The sequence below is a fragment of the Eschrichtius robustus genome, chromosome 6 (assembly GCF_028021215.1).
Source record: "Eschrichtius robustus isolate mEscRob2 chromosome 6, mEscRob2.pri, whole genome shotgun sequence".
Classification (NCBI taxonomy): domain Eukaryota; kingdom Metazoa; phylum Chordata; class Mammalia; order Artiodactyla; family Eschrichtiidae; genus Eschrichtius; species Eschrichtius robustus.
Window position 1 is genome coordinate 104,189,515 of NC_090829.1, and position 27,991 is coordinate 104,217,505.

Consider the following 27,991-nt stretch of genomic DNA (forward strand, 5'->3'; position numbering starts at 1 on the left):
CTTCCCCTTTTCCTTGGCAAACTTCACATTCCGGAGACCAGAACGCAACGCTGGAGTCTGGGAAAGGGCGAGGAGGATGTCTCGACAGTGTTTACTAGGCCTTCAGCACTCTCCCTGAGCCCTGCCCCCAGCTCCGAAAAGAAAAGCTTCCAGGAAATGTCCTTGTTATCACTGCCCCGTCGGGCTGGGGGCTGGGAGCGGGCCGTCCCCTCCGCCCCCGGCTCGGCTGCTCCGCGGGCGCGCTCGCTCGCAGGCGCCTCCGCGCCGCAGTTCTCAGACAGCGGCGCTCCAGTCGCAGCCCCGCGGCACGCCGAGCGCAAGGGTCCCCGCCGCGACGCGCCACCGTCCCCGCCCGCGCCTCCGCGCGCTTCGCCATGAGGGTCCTGGGTGGGCGCTCTAGGGCGCTGCTGGCGTGCCTCGCCCTAGTGCTTCCCGTCTTGGAGGCGAACTGTGAGTAATCAATAGCGTCTTGTCTTCTTCTCTCAGCATTGCCAACTGAACTCCGAGCCCTGCTGGGAGGATTTTCTTTTCTAGGGCTGCAGCCTCCTAGAAAGTTTCCAGCAAGTGCTTCCATCAGCTGTGGATCTAGCGGGCAGTGTAATGGTGGAGGCAGGGTCAATATTCACCCTGCTCTGGGAATCAAGTGTTGACTACAGGACAGATTCTAGAACAAGAGTGATACTAAATACCAGTGAAGGAATTAGAACACGTACCCATTTGCCCCAAACAGTTGAAGTTCCCAGTCAGAGGACAAGGATGAGCACATTACAGTATAAAAGTAGAGAGGAAAGTCAGCCCACTCTGTCTTCCTTTTGTACTAGTGCCTGTCCCCAACCAGCACCCCCTGCTGCAACCTACCTCCGCTCTGCAATGCCTGGACTTTGAGCTGGGTTTCCTTATCTCAACATTGACACACGAATTATTTGGGGATGAGGGCGGGTTTGCGTAGCAGTTCGGAGATGTCAGTTTTTTAACCTTGAAATCAAAAGGACTGTTAAAGATTGTAGTTCTCAGATAATTTCGTACTGAGGATTTTTGACGGAGTGCCACTGATCTGAGGTCGTCGCATGAGTTCTTTGTACTTTATCTTTGTGTTTCCTGTTCTTTATGTTCCCATGCCTGGATTCAAGGCAGGATATTGAGTTTTCTCTAAATATATATATATAGGGATATCAAGGCATTTAGTACATCTTAGTTGTCAGTTAATTAGTTTGTTCTTTAAAGGTTAAGCATGCTCACTGGTCAAAAATACTTACTTGTGCTATGTTTTATTCTCAGGAAATGGCACGGGAGAGATAAACTCTGAATTACACCATAGCATTTAGATTGGTTAAAGCTCCAATGTAAACTTTTCAAAGATGATAATGTCAGGAGAATTAAGTAGGAATTTACTAACATTCTACTAGTTTTATTAGTTTTTATTAGTTACAGATCAGGATGAATGAGGTGTTTTAAAATTCTAATTTAAAGGCTAAAACAACATTTGTTGATTTTATATTAAAGACGCACAATAGCAGAACTTCAGCATACAAACCTCTATCATTAAGCCTATATATGGACCACATACAGTAACTCATTATCTATATAGTTCAGTAGGACAATCAAGTATTTGTCTGATAACCAGTGTTTTTATTTTTTTTAATATTTAGTTATTTATTACACACCTGCACTTCTGACCTAGTATACTATGAACATTATATTACGTATATTTAAATGAGTTTTTAAAGGGTAAAGTCAAAATAAATCTGAACAGTAGCACTGGTGTTTTCTTTCTGTACCTTAATGAATTATCTTCACACTCTCCTGGAATGCAATCATTCCATTTTGGAAGTCACTAACATATTCTACCAGAATGAAATGAAAGTTCATGAAAGTGAAAACCAACAAAAAAACACTGAAGAGAGAAAAGAACATTTGGAAATGGAGAGAAAAAATAATTACGGAGGGGATAATTAAAACATGAAAAACTACTGGGTCTAAATAACTGGTAAATTGTAATCAATATGGAAAGACTAACATAGGAAATAATGTGAACATCGCAAGGCAAGATGTTGGGAATAACGCTTAAACATATGGAGTGTGCTGTCGTCACAGAAAGGTTTTTATTGACCCCTGCACAGACTGAGACAGCTTCCCTATTGGGAAATATGATTTTAGAGTGTACAAGTGAAGCCAACAAAATACAGAGAATGCATCCTCCAGGGCCAACCATGATCTTCCCATCCATGGGAGCCTAGAGTACATTTCCACTGATAATCATTTATGGACTGGACTGCCATGCATTGTCCTCTCAGGGGTCTGCTTGTTGAACTCTGTACCAGAGAACAAGATTGTTAATTGTGCTTACAAAGAAATATATGGGTAAATACATAAAACATGATAACCAGTGTTTTAGAGAGAAGAAAAAGGCAAAAATGGCTTACCCCACGTACTGCTTGTCACCACAGGAATTTGCTAAACCCTTTCTTTTTGTAGAGATTGTTACATGTTCATGGAATCTAGGCAGAGTTAAAAAATGATGTGTGTGTCTATGTGTATTATACAGAGATAATCAAACCATACGTATGGAGAAATCTTGTTATATATAGACACTGAGTGTATATAAATTAGTTCTTTAATTCTACTTTAATTGGATTAAAAATAATTTCTGGTTTACTGATGAGAAAACTGAGATACAGATGGAATGTGTTTACTCCCTAAGATTGTAAATTTGAGATAGAATTAGAATTCCAAATATTTGATTTATTGTTTAGTCCACAGAAATACAGTCGCTATTTAAAGAAAAAGTTTAAAAATCACAGCTTTAGGTTTGAGAGAGTTGAGAAATCATCCAGTTCAACTTTTTTGAAATTGTTCAGAGATGTGAACTGACTTTTCACACATGCTTGTATCTAATCTGTATCTATACGTATATGTGTATCTGTCTATCTATAGATTTAAAACTTAGGCTGTCTATATATTGTATACCACACTAAAGGCTGTGTGAAGAAAAATAGAAGAAAGGGGATGTCCCTTTTGGCTGTGCTAATTTGGCCCTTTCCAGACTTCCACTTCTGCTTAGGTGCAGTCTACCCTTGACATTACTGACTCATATTTTCCTTCTCTTTTTTGCTTTCCTCTTTCTTCCTCTGACCATTTCTTTTACTGTTTATCTATCTTTGTCTTTGCTTAAATTTCCTTTACTTCAGAGTCCAAAAAGTTGCACTGATGGAGAGATTTTATCAAGCTTAGGTTAGAGTTGGGGTTGGTGCTGGAAGAGTTAGAGACAATATCTGGTGTACTCCATCATCATCATCAACAACAACAACAACACCCTGTGCCGTATTCTCTTGCCATTAATCCTATCTAGGATATACGGTCATGCTTCTCATAATAGACCTTTTCTGTCCACCAAGTTCAATAACCTCTTTAATAGCTAAATGATCTATATGCATATTTAAACTTTCAAAATACTGTGAGAAAAAATATGAGAAGCCTGATAATACATATATTAATTAATCTTTAGCTACAAGCAACAGTAAAGACTCTTGCTAACTAAAGCAGAAAGAAAGAAAGAAAGAAAGAAAGAAAGAAAGAAAGAAAGAAAGAAAGAAAGAAAGAAAGAAAGAAAAAGAAAAAGGAAGGGAGAAAGAAAGGAAGGAAGGAAGAAAGGAAGAAAGAAAAAAAAGGAAGGAAGAAAGAAAAATAGAGAAAAAAAAAAAAGCTGAGTAGATTTATTGGAAGACCTACTTAATGGCATGTTGAATAACCAGGCCTAGGGAAGCCAGGGACTTGGGCATTTAGGTGATCTATATAGTGGGCACTCATGTGCTCACTATGTGAGGAGCTGCCATCAGATGACTTAGTTCTAACTGCCTTGTAGTTCTGTGTATACCTGTTCATGATTGAATTTCTTAGAAAAGAGAGCCTGATTATTTTGGCTTAGCTTGTTTCTGGAGTCCTGTGGTTGACAGCTCAGTAGAATCAGGTAGAGTGCCAGAAGGACAGCTCCCACAAAGGAATGGATCCTGGGAAGGAAGCAGAAACAAGAGAAGTCTACACATTCCAGTTATTGGCTGTACAACATACACACATGCCCTTCTTTCCATGAACACCATTTGAAAAACATTTCAAATATAATGCAGATATTTCTAATATAATGCAAATAACTAATGTACAGCAGAAAGGACCTCCTCTTCAAGAGATTCCAGTCACCACACTCAGAGAGGAAGGCTCAAGGCTGCCATTTCCTAGTTTAGTATCATCAGGTGATGATGTCCTTGCCTCCTCTAGTTCTGTCACAATTCTGTGTCAATGTGCTGTGCTTTATGGATGAAATGATACATTGTAGTATACCAACACATCCTATATTCCAGAAAATAATTTTAAAAAGACAAGCAAGGGAATACAGGTACTGGCTTTAGGGCTTGCCTGTCTCTCTTGGTTTTAAGCTAGAGCTGGTATTTATGACTTCTTCCTTCACTACCCTGTTCATATGTCTCCTGCTTTTAGGCAGTTCCTCATGTTTGATTTTTTTGTCTACTCAATGAGATGTACCACACCCTTATTCAGGAAGAACCTGAGCCCTGTTGTTCCCACCTATGGATGATTGTATCCATCTCTTCTTTACAATTTCTCTTGTGTATAGTAGTCATCCTGGAGAGGCAACACTTCTAACCCTGACTTGTATGTGGCAACTACACTATTTTGCCTTGATTATTGTCATTCCAGCATAATTCTCTCTTTTTTTCCAACAGGAGTAAAGAACTTGAAATAGCTACATAGCAGTCTCAGCTTCTAATTCAGTGGAAAATATGTTAGGTTTCCTAGTGAATGCGTTCCTTCTTGGTTTCCCAATTTCTAGATGAACGGAACCTACTTGTAAAGAAAGAAACCAAAAAATTGGAGAACAGGTCAGTCAATTACAGTAAGTCCCCTACACACGAAGCAGTTCTGTTCTGAGAGTGAGTTCGTAAATCCAATTTGTTCGTAAGTCCAACAAAGTTGGCCTAAGTATCCAAGTAACACAATCGTACTGTACTGTAATAGGTTTATAGTACTTTTCACACAAATAGTACATAAAAAACAAACACAAAATATAAACATTTTTAATCTTACAGTACAGTACCTTGTAAAGTACAGTAGTACAGTACATCAGCTGGCATACAGGGGCTGGCATCAAGTGAACAGGCAAGAAGAGTTACTAACTGGAGGAGGGAGAGGAGGTGGAAGATGGTAGAGCTGAAGGATCGTCAGCAATAGGAGACGGAGGGCAAGCTGCAATTTCACTCACACCTGACACTGATGGCACAGGTTCTGGTTCCTTGCTGAATTCAATTCTGTCTACCCTCTTGAAAAAACGATCCAGCAATGTCTGGGGAGCAGCTCTTTTTTTCTTGTCATAGATGACACGGTAGCACTGGATTGCTTTCTGAACGGTTGCTGCAACCTTCGTGTACAGTTCTATGTTTGGTTCCTGTGCCTCAAAAACTAACAGTGCCTCCTCAAATAAAGAAAATCCCCTTGCCATTTCCTGCATCATGAACCTCTTCTTAGGTGTACCAGCTACATCACCGCTGCTTTTACTCTTGCTTCCGGACATCCTGGGCTTGAAATAAAGTTACTGTACTACTGTACTCTATACAGTAAAGTACACAAAAGCACAACCACTTGTAGAGGATGCATGCACGTGACAGTGTACGCCAGACACCTGAACTAACTTATGTGATTGGACACTCGAATGCATGTTTGCATCTTTGAAAGCTCGCAACTTGAAGGTTCGTATGCAGGAGACTTACTGTAGTTTCTTAGGGCTGCCATAACAAAGTACCACGACCTGGGTGGCTTAAACAACGAAATTTATTGTCTCACAGTTTTGGAGACTAGAAGTCTGGGATCAAGGTGTCAGCAGAAATGGTTCCTTCTGAGGGCTGTTCCATGCCTCTGTCCTAGCTTCTAGTAGCCTCAGACATTCCTTGGCTTGTAGATGGCATTCTCCCTGTGTCTTCACATCATCTTTCCTCTATACATGTCTGTCTCTGTTCCAAATTTCCCCTTTGGATGAGGACATGAGTCGTTGGATTAAGGCCTGCTCTTATTACTTCTTCTTAACTTGATCATCTGCTAAGCTCCTATTTCCAAGTAAAGTCATATTCATAGGTACTGGGGGATAAGGACCTCACCATTTTTATAAAGGACACAATTCAACTCAGTCACTAACTATCAAATCATGACAAGTACTTCTTCCCTTTCTACCTTCACTCCTAACCTGTGTATTTTGGCTTTAGGAAAAAGAGCACCAAATAAAATATTAATGATTGCTGGTTCAGAGAATGTACCACTTTCTTAAAAAAACCACATTTTGGAAGATAGTACTGTGTCTCAAAAGGCAATAACTGAGCCCTCAATAATTGATCAGTCCATAATTCCATAAGGCTAGCTCTTTCCAGGTCTTAGAGTACACAATAAGACCAATGAAAACCATAATAATCATCCCATTGACTTATTTCTTTAATTGTGGAGTTAATTCTAAAGTTGTATGGCTTAGCATAAAACATCGAACAAGCCTTCCAGTAGTGGTGCTGATGGAAAAATTAAATCCAAATAAAGAATAAATGTCTCTACCTGTGAGTCCAAATTGCTGCTCCTTCATTAAAAAAGTGCCCTAACTAGTCAACCATTCATCAGGTAACTGGTTGGCTTTTGTAATCTGTCCGATTTACAACAGCTGAATGAATGGCAATTCTGCTAACAGCAAGAGTCTGGACCGTTCGTGAGAGAAAGTCTGTGTAACTGAGTCTACATGTAGTCTCCATCCTTGCCACCATGGCTGCCTTTTTATGAATATTGAACAAGCAATAAACTAAGTGACACAAAGCAACAGCCTGAAGGCCATATGTACCCACAGAGTTGTGTGTTGGTCCTCATAGCTATTTAAAAATCAGAAAATTTCATCCAAAAATTTGTTTTTATAAATTCTTTTGAAAAACAAAGGAAGATCTGGAAATTCTGGGCCCACATTCCAACACAGCAAGATTCAGCTAGAGCTGGGACTTTCCTGGCAGTCCAGTGGTTAAGACTTCAACTTCCAGTGCAGGGGGTGCAGGTTCGATCCCTGGTCAGGGAGCTAAGATCCCATATGCCCTGTGGCCAAAAAAACCCCCAAACATAAAACAGAAGCAATATTGTAACAAACTCAATAAATACTTTAAAAATGTCCACATCCAAAAAAATCTTAAAAAAAAAAAGATTCAGCTAGAGCTGATTCAGAGCTACCTTCTTTAGACAGATTATATCCTCTCCAGTTTGCCATAATTCCAAGCATTCCTCATTGTTTGTCACCAAATTCTCTTCCCTTGTTTATGGTACCTATCAGACACTTGTTGATTTCTGAGTTTGTGAGCCTTGCACTAGATTACCTTGAGAAGAACCACAACTGACAATCATTAAGTGGGCCATTCTGCCCCCTTTTATAATTAAGAACCTTCCTGGTATGGGGCTATCCACTTGGAACACAAATATTCTCAGCTCTGGGGCAATTCTTGCCCAAACTTCCTTGTTTCTAGGCCTAAGATCTAACTCTTTACAGGTCTCTGAACAACTGGACAGACCATTTGTAACTATTGAGAAAGTAGCAAAGATTCTGATCTCTGATAATTTCTCATTCTAAGCAAAGTGGACAATGAGAAATAACTGCTTATCTGTCCGCCCCTTGTGAAGGTTTTATTTCTCCTGTGCTCTTCAGGATCACCCTTGAGAGAGGCTGTAGTTCATTTCTGGCTGTAGCTTTGTAGCAGGTCTACCTCTGGCTCATGTTGGTACATCACACTGAGGCATCTTTTCCTTTTCATTCTTGGTTGTAGGCCTTTCCTCATGAGTCCATAAAGGGAGGTGGAGGGAGGGAAAGAAGTCAGGAGAATGAGAAACTGGCCCAGGCCACTTAGTGGTGCTTTAGGCTCATCCCATTCATACCATTTGAACATTTCACAGTTGAACTGCTGTCATAACTAAATTTATGGCTACATGAAAAACATAGCATCTAGTTCATGATGAGATGTTCAAATCACATTGTCCTGTGATCAGATCTTCACCTCACAAAAGTCCAAAAGGACACCAGGAATAGTTTCTCAAAGGGAAAATAATTGCTGAAACAAACGTGACTTGCTCCCAACTCAAAGGGATCACTCCTGAAATTCTTCTTCTGGGACTTGCTAGGGTGTCTCAAGAGTACCCTACCGTCCTATGGACCATTTAAGCCCAGTTAGATCTGATGAGTCACTGGCTCGGCTACATGACAGACTGCTTGAAATGAACTTTGAACTAGCTAGAGAGCATTCTCTTATTTTGGTTTCCACCCACACTTGGCAGCTTTTGGACTCATAGTAAAAAGCTCAGAGTAGAACATCTAAAAGTGGAATATGCCTCAAAAATAAGAGGTCCATCAAAATCTATTCTTCCATCTTAGTGATGGACAGCCAGGTATATAACAACTTGTTTCTCACTTGAGCGGGAATATTCCGACATGACCAGATTTTTGCTGAAAATAGTTCAAAGCTCTTAGGCCTGGGGAAGGAATCAGAAGGAATCACAGTTTGAAGATTGAGTCTGATTGGGCCTATAGTTTCAGGACAGAATTCCCTTTATCAACTGAGCCTCATAATCCTCAGTTCTGAACAGCATACCTTAGATCTTAGGTGTTTTGATCTTAGATCTTAGGCATCTAATAATGAATAAAGTTTTGAGAGTCTTTTTCCTTAGTGCAGTTACCTGGTGCATTTATTTTGCTTTGGAGAAAACGAGGAGAAAATTTACAGATGCTTCCTCAAGGGCGTCTTTCTTCTTCATTCAAGAGGTTCTGTATTCATCCACTGATTCGACTGGTAATTAAGGCGAGGTGGTGATTTCTTTGTATTGTGACTATACGGCCTCTATTTGCTAACCCAGAGAGTTTGGGGTGAAAAACTCAGTGAAGAATTTTGTGGGTTGTCTTTCCGTCTAATTTTGGGAGAGCTTTGCCTGTTAATCCTTCCTCCAAGATTTGATCACTGACTTTGATTCAGGTCAGTACAGGCTGCTACCTAAGCTCAGCCACGCAGGTTCCTCCCGTCCCACCTGAGATCCGGGAGCCCATTTTCATTGCAGCCCCTCCCAGCAAGATTTCCTACCTAGGGAGAACAGCCAGTACAATGCTTTTTTAAAATTCCAGTGATTTCCTCAATAATCTATGATAGTCATGAAAATGTATTCTTTTCTTCTGTTAGGGAGTGGGGTGGATAAGTGAGGAAGTGAACAGGTAGGAGCCACATGAACAATTCAAGCCAGAACATCTGACTCCTATTCCTTCGTTGATATTATGTCAAGGAATGTCTGGCATTTCAGTGTTGTTCAGTGTGTGCCAAGATTTTGTCTGCGATAGCATTAGATAACCAAACCAGCTGTTAGCACTGAAGCTGGGGCTCTAGCTAGCACATGGAACAAAATTAACAATATTAATACATTCAGCCTAGTTCAAAATTATATATGCCTTGAGTATTAGTTTTCTATTGTTGCATAACAAGTTACCACAAAGTTAGCATCTTAAAACAACACAATTTATTATCTCATAGGTTCATAGGTCAGAAGTCCAGGCACAAGTTCAGGGAGCTGCTCCAGGTTCTCACATGGATAAAATCAAGGGGTCCACCAGAGCCGAGATCTCATTTGAAGCTTGGAATCTTCTTCCGAACTCACGGATTATTGGCAGAATTCTGTTTCTGGCAGCTGTAGGTCTCAGGCCCTCAGCTGCTGAAGGCACCCACCATTCCCACCATGTGATGGTGGTTTGCTTCTAAAAAATCAGTAGGAGGCATCTGCGGCTGCTTTTTGTCTCTTCTATTTCTGAAGTCTGAACCTGGTGTACAAGGCTCATGATCTGGAGGCTTCCAAATATTTTCCTCCAAATGAGCTTTCCCTGCCCCTCTTCTGAAAACTGGTCCTTCTCTGTCCTCTCTCCCTTGTGGTCTTTTCACATGCCAATCCTCCTTTTTGAAAGACTCTTTCTCTTTATTGTCTTCTCCAACCATACCAGGTGATCTGTCCTTAGCCTTCTCAGACTTTAGGATACTTTATAAGATTTTGTTCTGTTTTTTTTTTTGGATCACGGATTGATGTGTGATAAAGGTTTCTAAGATCTTTATTTCCCCATTTATATTATAGGGTAATTTAGAAAACTGATATTTTCTTGGTGCTATTCTCTAATATTTAAATATATTTAGGGCTTTTTTTTTCATTCTTTTGCTTTATTGTTTATTTTATTCAAGGAATAAGCTGAAGTACTCTGTCTTATCTATGTGTTTTATGCTTTCACTAGAACTCTCTTATTTTTAGAATTAATGAAGGAGCAAATTAGCACATTATTGAATATAGGCATTAGTTTAAATTTTCCATAATCTTATGATAATTAGGGTAAGATATGCTATGGTGTGATAACACTTTAATCCACAAATCTTCAAATTAGTCTCCAAATCACCGAATCTCAGTGACTTAGTAAAATAAGAGTTTATTTTTTAGTCGTGTAAAGTTCAGTGTGGTTTGTGTAAATCTCTTACATCTCTAGTTGTACCATCTGGAACACATGGCATCCAATGTCCCCACAAGAAAGGAAAGCAATGGAGGAGGCGTATTTGTTCTGTTTTTTTTTTTTTTTTTTAATGTCTTTATTGGAGTATAATTGCTTTACAATGGTGTGTTAGTTTCTGCTTTGTAACAAAGTGAATCAGCTATACATATACATATATCCCCATATCTCCTCCCTCTTGCATCTCCCTCCCACCCTCCCTATCCCACCCCTCTAGGTGGTCACAAAGCACTGAGCTGATCTCCCTGTGCTATGTGGCTGCTTCCCACTAGCTATTTTACATTTGGTAGTGTATATATGTCCATGCCACTCTCTCACTTCGTCCCAGCTTACCCTTCCCCCCTCCCAGTGTCCCCAAGTCCATGTCTGCGTCTTTATTCCTGTCCTGCCCCTAGGTTCTTGAGAACCATTTTTTTTTTTTTTTTTAGATTCCATATATATGTGTTAGCATACAGTATTTGTTTTTCTCCTTCTGGCTTACTTCACTCTGTATGACATACTCTAGGTCCATCCACCTCAGTACAAGTAACTCAGTTTCGTACTTGTTCTTAACCGTCTTAGTGTGGAAGTAACAAAACTCACATCTGCTTCCAATGCAAGGAAGCACATGGAAGATTTGGTCAGCATTGTCTCTCTTACAAACATTTTTCCTCCAAGGTTAAGATTACTGTTTCTTCCTCTAAGAGAAGCACAAATACTTGTTGCCCATTTAAACCTTTGGTGATGTATATTACACAGGGTAAGGTTGCTTTAACTATCTGAATAAAATTTGTGATAGAGAGAGAGCATAATTAACACGCCTATGAACAGACCAGCTGATGACTTAGTATAATGACATTAAGTTGGCTATTAATGTGGCAGCTTGAAAAAAATATTGTAGCAGTTGATATTGAAATTATTCCTATGGTGAGAACTGTTATTATTTTAGAAATTGCCTTGAAAATGGCTTTAGATTTAGAAAGTAAAGTCCCCAAAACATGGTCTATAGCTTTACTATTCAAGTGTAGTCCATAGACCAGCAGCAGCATTACCTGGGAGTTTATTAGGAATGAAGTGTCTCTGACCCCACTTCAGACCTGCTGACTCAGAGTACGCATTTTAACAAGACCCTCAGGTAATCCCTACACTTAGAGTTTGAATCATTCTGGTCTGTAAGGCCATAACAGAGAAGATAGATAAATGATTCTGCATAAGAAGTGAACAGAAATTTGCAGGGGGTGGCAGTAGACAGTGGCCAGGGAAAGAGAAGGGGAGAGGATGTCAGAGAAGGGAGAAAAGAAGCTGAGCCCCATGGCAGGAGAACGCAGCTGTAGGGAAGGTCTATCAGTAAAAAATTATTAGATGTGAGGGTAACAGAGGACCTTTAGGAACTGGGGTTTCTAAGGCTAGCTTTAAAGTGCAAACGTTGCTTTAATTTTTTAAAGTTGCAGTTTTGTTTTTTCTAAACGTAATAAATTGTTATTAGGTCTAGTATGGGGTAAACCCCTTCATTTATATTACATTGTTCCAAATATAGAAATTGAAATCTCCAGGCTTGAGGGAAAATAAAATAAGGATAATTTATCCACATAGATTCTGAGTCTTTTCTAGGGAGGAGTGGTAATAGGAACCAGCTCTTACTGGTTCTAGGCCATTAGCATAATTCTTCTTAGTCCTCTGGTCCATTTTTTGGAATGGACTTTAAAAGGACACATTCAAGAACACTGGCTTTTAAATCTCCATAAAAATGGTAAAATTGTAACTTCCTGCAATTATATGATATTTTCCATCTTTCAAAATAGCATATTTGGCATTTTCTCATTGAGTTTCACAGCTATTCCGTGATGTACCTTCCCGACTTTAGGAAAATGTTACGTTTTCTCTGCCTCTGTTTAAAGTTATTACCCACTCTTTCTCTTCCTATTCTCATTTGATCTTCTTGAAGAAATAGTTTATTCTGGAGGTCTCCCCTCTTCTCACCCTCCCACTGTATTGGGGACTGAGAATGTTAATGGTGATCCTATTGTTAAACCAACTGTATACATTTTAGCTCTCATCCTAAATAATGGTAATTATTATTAATAATTTCTTTGCAACATTTGACACTGTTGAAACTTATCCTTTTGAAATTGACCTCCTTTTATGTCTATAAGCATTATCTTCAAATTTTCTTTCTCTCTCTGCATATGTATGTTACTAATTCTATTTCTGTCGTTTTGATGATCTCTCCTTTTCCGTAAATGTTAGAGTTTCCTGGGGTTCCATTTTGACCTTCTGTCCTTATTGGACATCATTCCTCAACTTAAACTACCAGCTATATCCTACTATCTCCTTACATTTTTAAACCATTCAAGTAATCCACGCTTAATGTAATGTGCTAAAAAAATGCATCTGTAGTTTCACTAGCAAGAGACCTATGTAACATTTTGCTTTATATTCTTCTAAGCCCCTTTGTCTGTATATATACGTTCTTAGAAGTTAAAATATATAAGCGAAAGAATGGAATTTTGCTCTACATATTATTTTGTAACTTGATATTTCATCTAAAAATGATAATTGTTTTTATATCAATAAATTAAAATCTGTCACACTTTAAAGTAGATTTATAATTTTCCTTTATATATGTTCATCATAATATATTTACTAAAATCATATTTTTGGTCATTTAAATTATTTCCAATGTTTTGCTTGTATCAACAATATTGTGATGAACATATTCATGTATATTTTTTTACATATGTCCATGTTCATTTCCTCAGTTTAATGTCCTAGCAATGGAATTGTTAGCTGAATATCTAAAGAGTGCGCCTATTTTTTTTTTTTAACTGGTGGAAAATCTTACTCTCAAATGTAATGAAAAATTCTAAAAATATCTACCCAGGGGAAAAACACAATAGCAATAACAAAATACAGGAAACATCCAAAGGGAAAAATCATTTTGGCCTGTGGTAGACAGCCTCCAAGGTGGCCCCCAATTACTGTTTTTTTAAAAAAATTGTATTGAAGTACAGTTGATTTACAATGTTGTGTTAGTTTCTGGTTTACAGCAAAGTGATTCAGCTATACATACATATATATACATTTTCTCCCATATTCTTTTCCATTTTGGTTTATTACAGGATACTGAATACAGTTCCCTGTGCTATACAGTAGGACCTCGTTTTTTATCCATCCTATGTATAACAGTTTAAGAGTGCGCCTATTTTGCAGGTTTTAGACACATATTGTTAGATTTCCCTTGGAAATCTGATTTTAAAAGTAGATTTTAAGTGTCTAATTCCTCTCATCTTTGCCAACATTGGATATTAACTTTTAAAATCTTTGTCAGTGTGATAGGAATGAAAAAGGGCTGACTTTTTGGGGGGGGTGGGGAGTAGTCCATTCTGTTTTTCAGTTCATCCATTAATGTTTTTATTTTGAAATCATATTTTAGTTCTCTACTTCTTTTTCATAGCATACTTTTGTTTTATGGATGACAGGTTCTCTCAATTTATTTAGGATATTAGTTATAGATTTTTTAAAGTTATCTTCTGTGTCTTCAATTATCTCTATTTCCTTTGGAGTCTGTATGTTCCTCTTGACCTTCTCTTTCATGTTATTAATTTTATGCAAATATCTAGTGATTTTTAGCTGTTATTTCATATTTTTTGAAGACAGTCCTAAGTTGATTAGATTGACTAGGTAGCTGGCTTAGGGTTCTACTGTGGTTGTTGAGGTCTGTTTTTCTAACAGGACATTGCTTTTGGGAAACTTGTTATCAGTCCTAGGTAACTGGGCAGGCTTCTCTTTAGGAGACTTTGTGGGAATTGGTCGAGGGCAATTATCAAGGTAAGGAGGACACGACTCTTTGAAAATAACTCTTTCTAGTTGCGCTACTAACTTTCTCCCACATGGTATATGTTAAATGCACCTTTCCTTATTACTTGTTTTATTTTCCTTCTTTTCCTCGACTCCTTATCCCAATCATTTTCTCTCCTTTCCTAAGTTATCATTTTACTCCATTGTTATTTAGACTGTGTCTTATGGCCTTTTAGAAAGTCAACAGGGAGTTCTGAAAGGCTGGTAGAAATTATATTGAATTATAAACACCTACTCGATGCTTTACCAATATTCCAAATAATCTCATTTCCACATCAGCACTTAAAAAATAGTAATATCCTAAGAGTCAAAAGGGAAGCCATTAAGATCTAGAGTCTTTCTAAGCCCATAAGTGCGCTTCAGACTTGTTTATTGGGGAGATCTGGGAGATGTTGCAGGAAGTGGGGTATTGCAGAATTAGGCCAGCTCTCTTATTGTTGCCTTTTGCTTTTCCAAACGTAAATACAGACTCAGGCCAGTGAACTAATTATATTAATTGATGCCACCCTAACAAAATAGGTCAAATAGAACAAAAACAAGACGTTTACTGTGCTGTAACCTCTTGCTACGTGACATCGAATCAGATGGTGTTTTGGTGTCCTAATGTGTAGGAGATAAAAAAGACAAAGCAAGCTGACTACATGAATATCTTGCTGCACATCCTAAAAAGAGACCTCCCATTGTAGCCTAAGAAAGTGTAGCCAGTGTGCAGTGTAGCGGTCTAGAGAAGAAAAGACAGGGCTCTAGAAATTTCCTCTTCAGACCTTGCCAAAATCTAAACTCTGAGTTCCTTCAAAAGAAGTACCTTAATTTATCACTTACCAAGAACAAACACATGACATAACAGAAATGGACAATGTAGTTTTTTTCTGGGTAATAAGCTGCCCATTCTGTCTTTTGGGTAGACGTATTTGTTGTTTTGGAAGGAATAACTATTGAATAAAATGTACTGCTTTCTCTGTCTATGGCTAAAGCAAAGGTTTAATCTTGGGGAGAATTGGTTAGAGTGTTTGATTTACTCTTTTTTTTCCCCTAGACTAGGGGCTGTAAATTAGTTACAATTAAATCTTCAAGTAAGGAGAGGTCCGTTTCACTTCTGTTGTGGCTGAACAGTTCAAGCATTGTTTCCCTACCCATTCATTGATCTGTTCCAGAATGGGGGTCAATGGTCACATTTTTAAAATGACACTGGCTTTCCTACTTCTAAATAAATGCCAACCCTCATCCTTTCTAATCCAAATGTTATAGAACTCACCTTTATATGTGCAACATATAATTCACAGATTATATCCTCTTTTTGTTTCCCAGATTTAAACCTATCCAGACCTAACTCTTATGATATTTGATTCTCTTAAATTATTTCTCATCAGCCTATTTATTGCTTAGTCCTCTTGAAGGACAGAGGCATGGTTCACCGTTACAGAATACTTTTTCTAAAGTTTTTCTAACCCTTAATATAATAATATGAGAAGAAACAGTTGCTCAGCGGCATAGTCCTCAATACTAAACAAAATGTGAAATGTAGAGAAGCGTTAGGTAGTATATTAGTTCTCTTGTAAAAAAATAAACTTTACTTTAAAAAAATTGAAGTATTACATACATACAGACATAGCATTTATTTCTGAAGGTTAACACAAGCTTTTCTTAAAGTTGGTAATAATTATGTAGGCTGATGAATGCCTAATTAAAAATCTATTTTGATTTTTTCTTAGTCCTTGCAAACTTCACATTTTTTAATATCCCTCCTCAATTATAAATCTTCTGTGGTATAAATCTTTATGATAAAAATGAAAGATTTTATACTTAATTAATATGTGGTTATTTAACATAAAATTGTAAAATAAAATTTCCCATCATTATTAACTAATGGTTTTCCTATATCATGCAATTCTATTTTTATCAGTCTTTTTGTAAGCAAAACATGCCATTTCAACAGTTGAGACACAGGAGGCACAATTATATCTCAAAGTATTATCTAACTGTTCTATTTGTACATTGAATGCCATTTTCCCTGACCCTGTCCCACAGTGAAGAAGAAACAAAGATTCAAACACTCTGCCAAACCAAATGCTAGCCTAAAATTCCCTTCTCAGACACATTCTTTTAGGGACAGTTTTTCATTCTTGGGATGCCAAATAACAAGGGCCAAAAGAGAGACAGAAAGCAGAATTTAAAAAGAGAAGAGCTCTTGGAGGGAGGAATGTGAGAACCATCTTTGCAAAGACAAGAGAGCAGAATGGAAGAGATTCAGAGGATGAACTATCCTAAAGCTTAGAACTCCTCCTCTTAGACCCACATCTGACTGATCAGTTTTGGACAACCTGCAGCTCTGTGGTCCTGACACCTCTGAACAGAGGGTGGCAAGCTTGGACAACTAAGTGGGAAAGGGGCTTTTAACATTTTTCATTAATCCTTGACCAAGGTCAAACTGAATTGAACTGTGAGGGAATTTTCCTGTGAGTAGAGGCAATGCTAACCCCACTATCCTTATTACAGATGCTTAAGTGAAGTACCAACAACAATAAATTATTTTCTGTTATACAGTCAAATTTATGTTGAAAAAAAATTGGTCCCCACTGAAAATATTGAAGGGAACATATGAAGGCTGTGAAGACAATTTCAAAAAAGAATTCTAGTTAATGTTTGCATAATGGTTTATGTTATTGACATAATTGTTCAACTTCTATGGTCACTGTTCAGATTAAGTTAAAAAAATCAAGCAGATTCAGTCATATTTCTAATCTTGAAAGACTCATAACTAAACATTATAACCTAAAAATTTGAATCTGAATGTAACACTTTTCAAGCACATAGTTGTGTTTTCACAAGGACTTTCTTGAAAAACTTCTTGATCTAAAGAAGTGAAACAAATAATTAGAGACAATGTGGTAATGCAGAAAGAGAATGGGTTTTGGAGGTAGGCTTGATTGACTGTTCTCAGTTGTGTGAACTTGGTAAGATTAAACTCAACTTCTCTGAGTTTCAGTTAGTTCATGTGTATAACAGTTGTGATAGGATTAATAGGAGATAATGCAAAAAGAGCATTTATATGCTTATAGTGCCATAGTTATTATATGATAAATAATGGAACTTTTTAGACATTCCTGCGTGCCAGCAGGGTAGATATTTTTGGGCAGATAGACTTTGAGCCAGCTGATAAAAACACTTTGGAACATATATTTGTCTCATCCTACAGTTCTGTAGTTCTTAGTCTGGATCTGTGATATCATGTTTGTATCTTTTTGACAAGGAATAGTAGACTCCTTTGAAAGCACACTCTGTTAGATGGATGGATCTTTTTTATAAAGGACAGTAAATGTCTTATTTAAGATACCAAACATGTCCACTACACAACCACATAATTTATTTTTTTAAATCAAGTACATTGTGGGCATTTAAGTGGCAGAATACATAGCAGAAAGAGCATTGGACTAGGAGGATGGGTACATTTAAATTCCTGTCCCAATAGCACAACTTTGTAGCTCTATGACCTTGAAAAAACCATGTAACCTCTTTTAGCTCCAATTTCTTCAGTAGGAAAATGGGGATGATAATTCTGTCCTGTAATATATTTCATTATTTATGTGAGGATCAAATGAAATCATTAATATACACTTTGAAAATTTTTAAGTATCATGCCAATTGGAAGTATTATTGAGGTGAACCCAGATGAACTAAAACATAAACTTTCAAATTTAGGCAAAATTTATTTAGGCAAAATTATTTTTTAAATTATTAGCTTCATTATCCTTTAGGTCAGAGGTGTAACAATTTTCATTTTTAATATTCCTCTTATCATCTGAGACAGTGAAACTTCTCCCTCTTTTTTGAAAAACAGCAGCAAATAGTAATGGATGGTTGCAGGTCTGAGCATTGGGATGCCTATGATCTAAGTTGTACTTTTGCTATTTATTAGCTTTATAACTTAGAGCAAATATCTTGTATACTCCTGATTTTCATCATCTCTGAAATAATGGAGGTTACTTTGTTTCCTTCTAGTTTTATAAATGTATGTGAGCATTCCTTTAAACCACACCTTGGTTCTCCCTGCACAATTGAGAACTTCCCCAAACATGAATATAGGATGTGTTATTACAGCTGGTCTGTGTCCTGCAGTGGGGGCCCTTATAGGGAAAGAGGTATTCCTAAATATCAGTGTTAACCTCTGCATTCCAAAACTTAATATTCTGTAAGGAAGAAATGCCAAGGAGTGATGTTTATGTTTTGTTTTCCAACTGCATTTGACCTTGATTGTATTATTATTGTATCAAAACATTTATCTTTAATACAAAGTGTTATTGTTTTTTCAGAAAGACTCACATATTTGCTTTGAAGTTCAGAAGGGCCAAGTTTTTGCTATATTTATTATCAAGTAGCATGCTTAAAACTATTTCAAATAAATGAGATAATTGCACTGTCAGACCCTTTCATTGTTGATTGGGCTGCGATTTATCAGTTAGCAATACACTTGGCGGGTGGCATGCTCACAGAATAACATCTTTTAGATGCACACAGCCTTGATTTGATCTTGAGCAGTGATAAAGATGGTGAGAGATAGGGTTAAAAATATAACTCAAACACTTTTGTTAGTTAATTATCACATTTAAACTTCTGTTTTGGTAAGTGAGAAAACCCATATAAAATTAAAATAGATAAATAAATAAATAAATGTAATTCTCTCTTTTTTTTTTTATAAATTTATTTATTTATTTATTTGGCTGCGTTGGGTCTTCATTTCTGTGCGAGGGCGTTCTCTAGTTGCGGCGAGCAGGGGCCACTCTTCATCGCGGTGCGCGGGCCCCTCACTGTCGCGGCCTCTCTTGTTGAGGAGCACAAGCCCCAGACGCGCAGGCTCAGTAATTGTGGCTCATGGGCCCATTTGCTCCGCAGCGTGTGGCATCTTCCCAGACCAGGGCTCGAACCCATGTCCCCTGCATTGGCAGGCAGACTCGCAACCACTGCGCCACCAGGGAAGCCCTATAATTCTCTCTTGAAAGATGTTCATTTATTCAACTAATAATTATGGTAAGTGTTTAGTCCTTTTGCCTTTCTTTTTCTTCATTCTATTGTCAACTTTTGATTAATTCTTATTTACAGAGTTATAAGAGAAATAAGAGAAAAATAAATTTAGCTATTTATATTATTTGCTTATCTTCCTAGTCAAAGAACCATTTGTGGTTAAAAATCAGGATTAAAAAAAGTTATTTGTAGATTTTACTTATGATTTAAAATGTTTTCATTAAAAAACAATGTTCTATTCACATTCTAAAATGATAAGACCCAAACTTCATACTCTCCATTCTTTTCTTCAAATATAATTGCAGATTGTAGCTTGAGTGTCTTTTCTCTGTATTTGTCCACATGATGTTTACATACCTACAAGTATGGCTGGTATATATAGGATTATGCTATAGATGTAGCATCCACAATTTGCACTTTTTAATTTAATAGTATATCTTGGAGATCTTCAGTGCAAAAGTATCTTCCTTCTTTTGAATAGCCACATATTATTCTACTGTACAAATGTATTATATAGTTTATTTTTTCATTCCCTTCTTATTAGGTATTTAGGTCATTTCTAATTTTTTTTTTTTTTTTTTTGATTACGTTGGGTCTTCGTTGCTGTGTGCGGGCTTTCTCTAGTTGGGATGAACGGGGTCTACTCTTCGTTGTGGTGTGCAGGCTTCTCATTGTGGTGGCTTCTCTTGTTGTGGAACGTGGACTCTAGGTGTGCGGGCTTCAGTAGTTGTGGCTCGCGGACTCTAGAGTGCAGGCTCAGTAGTTGTGGTGCACGGGCTTAGTTGCTCCGTGGCATGTGGGATCTTCCTGGACCAGGGCTCGAACCCATGTCCCCTGCATTGGCAGGCGGATTCTTAACCACTGTGCCACCAGGGAAGTCCTCTAATTTTTGGATAACACAAACAATCTTCCTTTTTTGTTTTTCTGGTTGCTTTGGGTCTTCGTTGCTGCGCGTGGGCTTTCTCTAGCTGTGGTGAGCGGGGGCTACTCTTCATTGCTGTCCATGGGCTTCTCATTGCAGTGGCTTCTCTCGTTGCCGAGCACGGGCTCTAGGCGCGCGGGCTTCAGTGGCTGCGGCGCAGGCTCAGTAGTTGTAGTGCACGGGGTTAGTTGCTCTGCGGCATGTGGGATCTTCCCGTACCAGGGATCAAACCCGTGTCCCCTGCATTGGCAGGCGGATTCTTAACCACTGTGCCACCAGGGAAGTCTCCAAACAATCTTTCAATAAACATTCTATACATACCTTTTTCAGCAACACTTGCATATCTGTAGGACCTACTTAGAAGCAGAATTGTTGAATTGAAGAGTATATGTATTTTTAATTTTCAGATACTACCAAATTACCTTCAAATAATACCTATCAGTTTATATTCCTACCACCATTGTACAAGAATACTTGTTTCCTCTTACACTCACCATACTTGATATTATCCGTCTTTTAAATTTTTGCAAATCTATTAGGCAAAATTCCAATTGTTTTTAAAAATTTGTGTTAAACATTTTTTCACATGTTTATTGGCTAGTTTAATTTTTCTCTGTAGTGATGTGTAAATGGTATCACTTTGTTTATATTTTATTTACATTATTTATTTTGTTTTTAACCTTGCACACATTCCTGTATTGGTTGGCATATCGTTGTATTATTTTTTCTTTAATTTGCAAAAGTTGTTTATAAATTCTGGATGTAATTTTTTCTGTTATATATGATGGAAATATTTTCCTGCAATCTGTTGCTTGATGTTGAACTTTGTTATTTTTATCGTCGTTTGTCAACTGCTTAAAATTTTTTATATACTCAAAATTAGTGATTTTTTCTCTTCTGTATTTTGTGCTTTGCATAAGGTCTTCCTTTTGCCATGGAATTTTATTTTCTTGTTTGTATAAATAACCGGGTGTTTTAGCCTATCAAGTATCTTTCAAATAGCTGATGGGACTGTACTGCATTTCTCTTTCTCCACAGAGATCACACAAGTTTTCCATTAAAACTGAGAAAGTTTGTTACTCTAGCTTTAAAGATGCTGTGGCTATGACTTTATAGTCATTTCAGCATGATGCTTTTACCAATGTAATCATAACGAGGTAAACACGAAATTATTGTTTGGTATGTTTGACCTCAAGCATAAACTTGAATAATTTGTGTAGATCATTAGACAAGGGCTGTAGCTACACACCAAACTGCTCTTTGAGTTGTTAACCAAAGTGCTTATGTATCCACGTGTTTTCCTCAGTTCAACCCTACTGAGGCAGGCATAACTTTAATTTTTATTTATTTAATACATTTATTTATTTATTTATTTTTGGCTGCACTGGGTCTTCGCTGCTGCACGCGGGCTTTTTCTAGTTGCGGCGAGCGGGGGCCACTCTTCGTTTTGGTGCGGGGGCTTCTCATTGTAGTGGCTTCTCTTGTTGAGGAACACAGGCTCTAGGAGTGTGGGCTTCAGCAGTTGCAGCACACGGGCTCAGTAGTTATGGCCTGTGGGCTCTAGAGCGCAGGCTCAGTAATTGTGGCACATGTGCTTAGTTACTCTGTGGCATGTGGGATCTTCCCAGACCAGGGCTCGAACCCATGTCCCCTGCATTGGCAGGCGGATTCTTAACCACTGTGCCACCAGGGAAGTCCTAAGGCAGGCATAACTTTAAATGGCATACAATTTACCGGCAGAAAATGATTTATATAATATATCATTGCTTAATATAATATTTTAGGTGGAGAAATGAAAGATTTGTTCATGTAAACTTTTTTTTTTTTTTCAGTTTTGTCAAAGCAACATGCTTCACAAGTCCTGGTTAGGAAAAGCCGTGCAAATTCTTTGATTGAAGAAACAAAAAAGGGTAATCTTGAAAGAGAATGCATTGAAGAACTGTGCAATAAAGAAGAAGCCAGGGAGGTCTTTGAAAATGACCCTGAAACGGTAAGAATTCATGAAAAGTGGTAAGTTAACATACCTAGACATACAGTTACAGATGGAATGTTTGCAGCTTGAGTCTGTGTTCCCTTGTGTTTCTTTTTAAAGTTAATGATTGTGTATATCACCTTCCGCATGTACCCACTGAAGCGTTTCAGGAGGAATTACCTTCAAAGGAAAGTGGGCTTGTTAGGGAGACACTATTTGCCAAAACCAATGTGCTCTGACCAAACTATAATTCAACTATACCTAATTATCACAAATAGTATGAACCTCATGGTTTGTAACTACTTTCTCCCAACCAGGATTTTGTAGTGTTAGGCGAGGGGAAGGCACCTCAAGTGTGTGTGTGTGCGTGTGCATGTGTGTGTGTGTGTGTGTGTGTGTGACTACATTGTTATCACTATGCTTCATTAATTCTCTCCATTGGCATTTTTAACCAAGCTTTAGAAAACAGAGCCTCTAATTCAGAGCTCGGTACATAATAGGTACTCAGTAAATGCTTAATAAAGGATTCATTACAGTACTGTGTTCCCTGAGAATAATTTTAATTTATTCCATAAACTCTTGGGAAGTTTCCTCAGCCCACTGTAAATCATCAATAATCCCTGCGGTTGGAATTTATACCTTTAGTGTATAAATTTTTCCAGTTTAGTCTAGAATAAAATAACCACAAAGACCCCTAAATATCATACAGAAATATGGGACCCCTAGATCTGATCTTTAGTCCTCTAATTTTCCTAGAGAAGGGGGTTCTTTAGCATGTTCTGTGGGTAGCAGGAATATAAATAGTGCCTCTACGAATTGGGGTGAAGAATTCAAGTTTGATAACCTTCAGGGTTACCTCAGATTTTTTTTCCCTGAGATGAACTGTATAACCAAAAGGAAATGAGGGAGAAAACATACACAAAGTACCTCCTTTACCTCTGCCTTAGCTCCTGGAACCATGAGACTAGATGAGCCGTAACAAGCAGGAACCATTTGTCTATAGTTAGAGAACTTGTCCAAGACAGTAATAACTTGTGTTTTCTGGGATTGCCCTTTAATCCTCTTACCTCCACCTACCCTAATAGGTTCAAAGGGAATTTTTCCCAAGCTACCCGAAGATTCATTTTTAACACTCTCCAAAATTGAATCAAAATGCTTGTCTTAGTTTTGTTGCCTGTTGTGGAAAAGCAATTAAGACAAAAATATTTTATTTCACACAATATAACAGTGTACTTATATTGTGTAGGAAACAGATAAACACACACACACACACATATATACAAATTTCTTTTTATTATGGAAATTATAAATATATCCCGAAGTAGGGAGAACAATATAATAAACCCCAATATACCTACTTTCCCTTTCAATGATTATCAACAATCTGCCATTCTTGTTCTGCCTATTCTCTACCCCACCCACTCTAAGTTTTGTTTTGTTTTGCTGGAACATTTTAAGGCAAGCCTGCATGCTCAAGATTTCATTTGATTGTATTACCCATAAATACTTGAGCATGTATATCTAACACTGTAAATATGTTCTCATAGCTTAGCCTCTGAGTAGCAAATGGGGAGTGAGACAGAAGCCATATGGAGGGGAGAGAAAAGAGTAGAGAAAAGAAACTCATTTATGTGCTTCCTCTCCTCTACTCATTCTGACAGTGGTGTTATTGACAGAAGAGAAAGAGATGACAGAGAGAGTAAGGAAGAAATGGGAGAAATGAAAGAAAAAAAAACATTTGTTATTGCTTCTCACTTTCTATCCTGCTCCAGACACTCCCTGCCCACATGCCTCATACCCTACTCCACACTCCCAGTCACCACGTTATTGCTTGTCTCCCCACTGTCCCTAATACAGTCCTTTCACCGTTACATCATCTCCTTTTGAACCAATTCATCATTGTTTATATCCTGGCTTTTGTTCTGTGGATGACACTGATGTCTGAATTGCTTAGTGGGAGATCTCATCCTTGTAAACTAGTAGCTAAGTGTTGTGTAGGTTTATATGTGAGAGGAGGAAGGAATGAGGACTTTAATTGTGTCCTGGATGAAAGTTATGTTCTGTCCTTGAGGTTGTTTTTGTGTAGAAACACTGGTTTCTCATGAGGGGTTCTTATGCTATTAATGCTGCATATTGGATGTATTATGGCTTAAGAAGGCTTTTGTGAACTAGCCTGGGAACCTTACCATCAGAAATCATTTTTAACATTTTTCTCCTTTTGCTGAAGTGCTTTCCTTAGTCCAAATTACTGATTTACAGAAAAATTCTTGGTACATAACCAATTTATAAGTAAGGTATTACACGTACATAAGATGCTAAAAGGTAAATGTCCACTTTAATTCAATTCAAATTATGTTACTGTTATTCAGCAATGAATCTGGTGTGTGTACTCAGCATGATGTGAGGTGTATCAAATGGGTATCTAACCATCATGGAAAAATTAAAAGATTTACAAAAAGGGGGCATATATAGTCACATTTAACATCTTCAGTGGAGCCTGTTTTCAGTTTAGAAGCCTTTGAAACATGATTTAATTGATCAGTATTGCTTTAAGCCTAAGCATCTTATGGCTTAATGTTATTAGTCATCTACTCCTGGTATATATTTTACTATAGAAAAAATGTTATAATGTGGAAATGACAGTTATATGTAATTTATTGCATCTTTAGTATAAAAACACATTTTAAAATCGTTTTAACTTTATAGTGAAATTTAGATTTGCTAAGATATATTTTTTCTTTTCTTTTTTTTTCTAGGAATATTTTTATCCAAAATATTTAGGTAAGTTCAAAGGACCTCAATCAGATAATCTTAGAAATGGAAGGAAACTAAAATATGATGAAGTCCAATCCTCCACTCATATATATTCCATCCAGTACAATTTCATTAGCGTTGGGAGTAAAATCTCTCTCATTCTATATGCAAATTTTCTGTCCTTTTATTTAAAGTCATGTAGATGAATTTAGGATGGTTCTTTTAATTACTATGTGACATTTTGACTTTTAGTCTTTTTCATTTTTTTTGTCTTTCTCATAAAGAGTCACTGAGTTGATGCAAAATTATATTTAGGTACCAGAATATTCTCTATAAGTACATGAGTTTTCATGGGTCCTCTTTATTTATTTATTTATTTATTTATTTATTTATTTATTTATTTTTGGCTGCATTTGTCTTCGTTGCTGCGCGCGGGCTTCTCTGTGGTGGCTTCTCTTGTGGCGGAGCACGGGCTCTAGGCGTGCAAGCTTCAGTAGTTGTGGCTCGCAGGCTCTGGAGCACAGGCTCAGTAGTTGTGGCACACAGGCTTAGTTGCTCTGTGGCATGTGGGATATTCCCGGACCAGGGATCGAACCCGTGTCCCCTGCATTGGCAGGCTGATTCTTAACCACTGCGCCACCCGGGAAGCCCTCATGGGTTATCTTTTAATGAAAGGAAAGATCTCTACACTCTCCAGAGCTTGTGACATAATTATCATTTAAATATTGATAGAAATTATTAACAACTTCCCACTTTGCAACACCATTTCCTCATTTCCTACAATATCCCATCCATGTTTTGCCTTTGGATACAAAAGCGAAAGGAGTGAGGTAGCATTTCCATATCTAAAGAGATTAGATGATTTCAACTAAATGTCAATTAAAAGGCTACAGTTTGTTTTAAATAAAGATAAAAATATTTTATTAATATTTTTTTTGAGATTTGTCAGCATTTCCAAAGAATGAAAGTGGAGTATCATTTGTACATGTCTTTCTGATGAGATTCTCTGTAGGTCCAGCCCACAGAGGTTTGCTCTCCCTCCTCCTTTGAGCTCAGAATAGTCCCCATCTGTGCATCTTTCTACCCCACTCTCATGCCAGCCAACGTGAAACTCCAAGGCCTGCAAAACTGAAAAGTAAATCTTCCTTGAAAAAAAAAGTAGGAATGTACTCTGATATACATTAATAACTATGCAATTTAGTGTTGTTAATATAATTTAGCAAATAACTATTTCTATTAAATTCTCATTTCTCTTGAAATTTTAGGGTTTAATTATAGTTTAGGGTATTACACTTTGTTTTTGTTTTACTTCTGAATACCCATGCAGAGATTCCAGAGACCATCTGTAGATAGGGGACTATATATACCTTTCCCCCTTTCCTAGGTAGCCTACATTGAATTGATGGTATGTACTTCCATTTACCCTTCAGGACAATTAACAAGATAAGAGCCCAACATCATTGGGAGAAGACCCTTTCTGAACCAAGTGCTCTTTTTCATAGTTCCTGAAGTGGTTACTCTTCCCTTTTTTGAGTGTCCACGATGGTGTGAATCTTATTTTTGTGGCACATCCGGAGTCAAGGAGACCCAGGTGTAATACACTGCCTCTCATTTCACCCTCTCATCAACTGCAGGACATCGGTTCAGTGGTATCTCTCTTTAGAACTCCATAGCATGACCCTTTTCTGTTCTTGGGCTGCTGGGTGTTTTCCAGTTGACTTATTATAATTTCTTTTTATTAATTCCAATCGAACATTTATCTCTCGCAAGATCTTAAAATTACTTAACCTCTATGAGCTATAGTTTTCCAATTTGTCAAATGGATAGTAACAATTTACCTAATAAGTTTCTAGCAAGAAATAAAATGAGGTAATGTTTTCAAAGCACTTAGTAAAATGTCATGCTAGTTCTCTTCATTTTTTTCCCTTAACTTCTCCTCTAGTCCCATTTTCTTTTCTCTCCTTACCTTCCCTTTTCTAGCTGCTAATAACAGACTTAAGCAGTTTCATTCAAATTTGGATAGAGGATACTATAAAAATTGTGTAGTGGTATTATTTATGACTTTAGATATGAAAATTCAACAAGATTTTCTAAAAACTTTAGCTGTCATATCTGAGATATACATCCATGAAAAACATTTCTTCTTTGTAAAGTTATGCTTTGACTCCTTACTTTCTAAAGCAAAAATTAAAGGTTTATACTCTTAAAGTCAAGAAAAGATAGACCATCAGGACTATTTCAGTCTCTCCATTTTAGGTAGGAATTTAAATATTTTGTAATTAAAATAGACAACATTTGGCTGTTAAAAATTATAAGCTTACATTAAAAATATAGTATTAATCCTTGTTTCTTAGGTCCATGTAATGAGGCTGTGTTTCTGCAGGCATCAACACTCTGGAAGATAACGTACCTTTGATCACAGAGTACATTTGGATAAACATAAATAACATTTTAAAACAACATTATGTGTTTTGGAAAAGTTAGATAAAATCTTTTCCTTTTTTTCCTTCCATTTCTCTCAACTGCCTCTGTTCCTACCCAACTTTCTCTTTTATTTGCCTATCTTATTTGGAAGCATGATAGAAAAGCCAAGTCCTAAAAAATAATAATAATAATAATATGATGTGGACTCTAGTCTCAGACATAAAAATTTCTACTGTGTCGGTTTAGGAAACGTATTTAACTTTTCAGGTTCTGTATTTAAGTTACACTGTAACTATATTTTCTAACTTCAGAGCTGTTGGGAATATCAAATAAGTATATGTATGTAGATAGATTTTTTTATGTCAAACTTTCTTCAGATGTAAAGTATTATTATTAATTGACTTATATAATGAAACAAAAAATATACTTTTAAAAATATTTATTTATTTTATTTATTCATTTTTGGTTG

General features: G+C 37.3%; 1 protein-coding gene across 1 annotated transcript in view; it reads left to right on the forward strand.

Annotated features, from left to right (window-relative positions):
• Window positions 1-280: 280 nt before the first annotated feature.
• PROS1 (protein S) overlaps window positions 281-27,991 on the forward strand; it is a 60,947-nt gene continuing 33,236 nt past the window's right edge. The window contains exons 1-3 of the mRNA XM_068545604.1: window positions 281-450; window positions 22,205-22,362; window positions 25,101-25,125. Of these exons, the coding sequence (XP_068401705.1) occupies window positions 375-450; window positions 22,205-22,362; window positions 25,101-25,125 (259 nt within the window). The 5' untranslated portion in view covers window positions 281-374. The remainder of the gene's footprint in view (window positions 451-22,204; window positions 22,363-25,100; window positions 25,126-27,991) is intronic.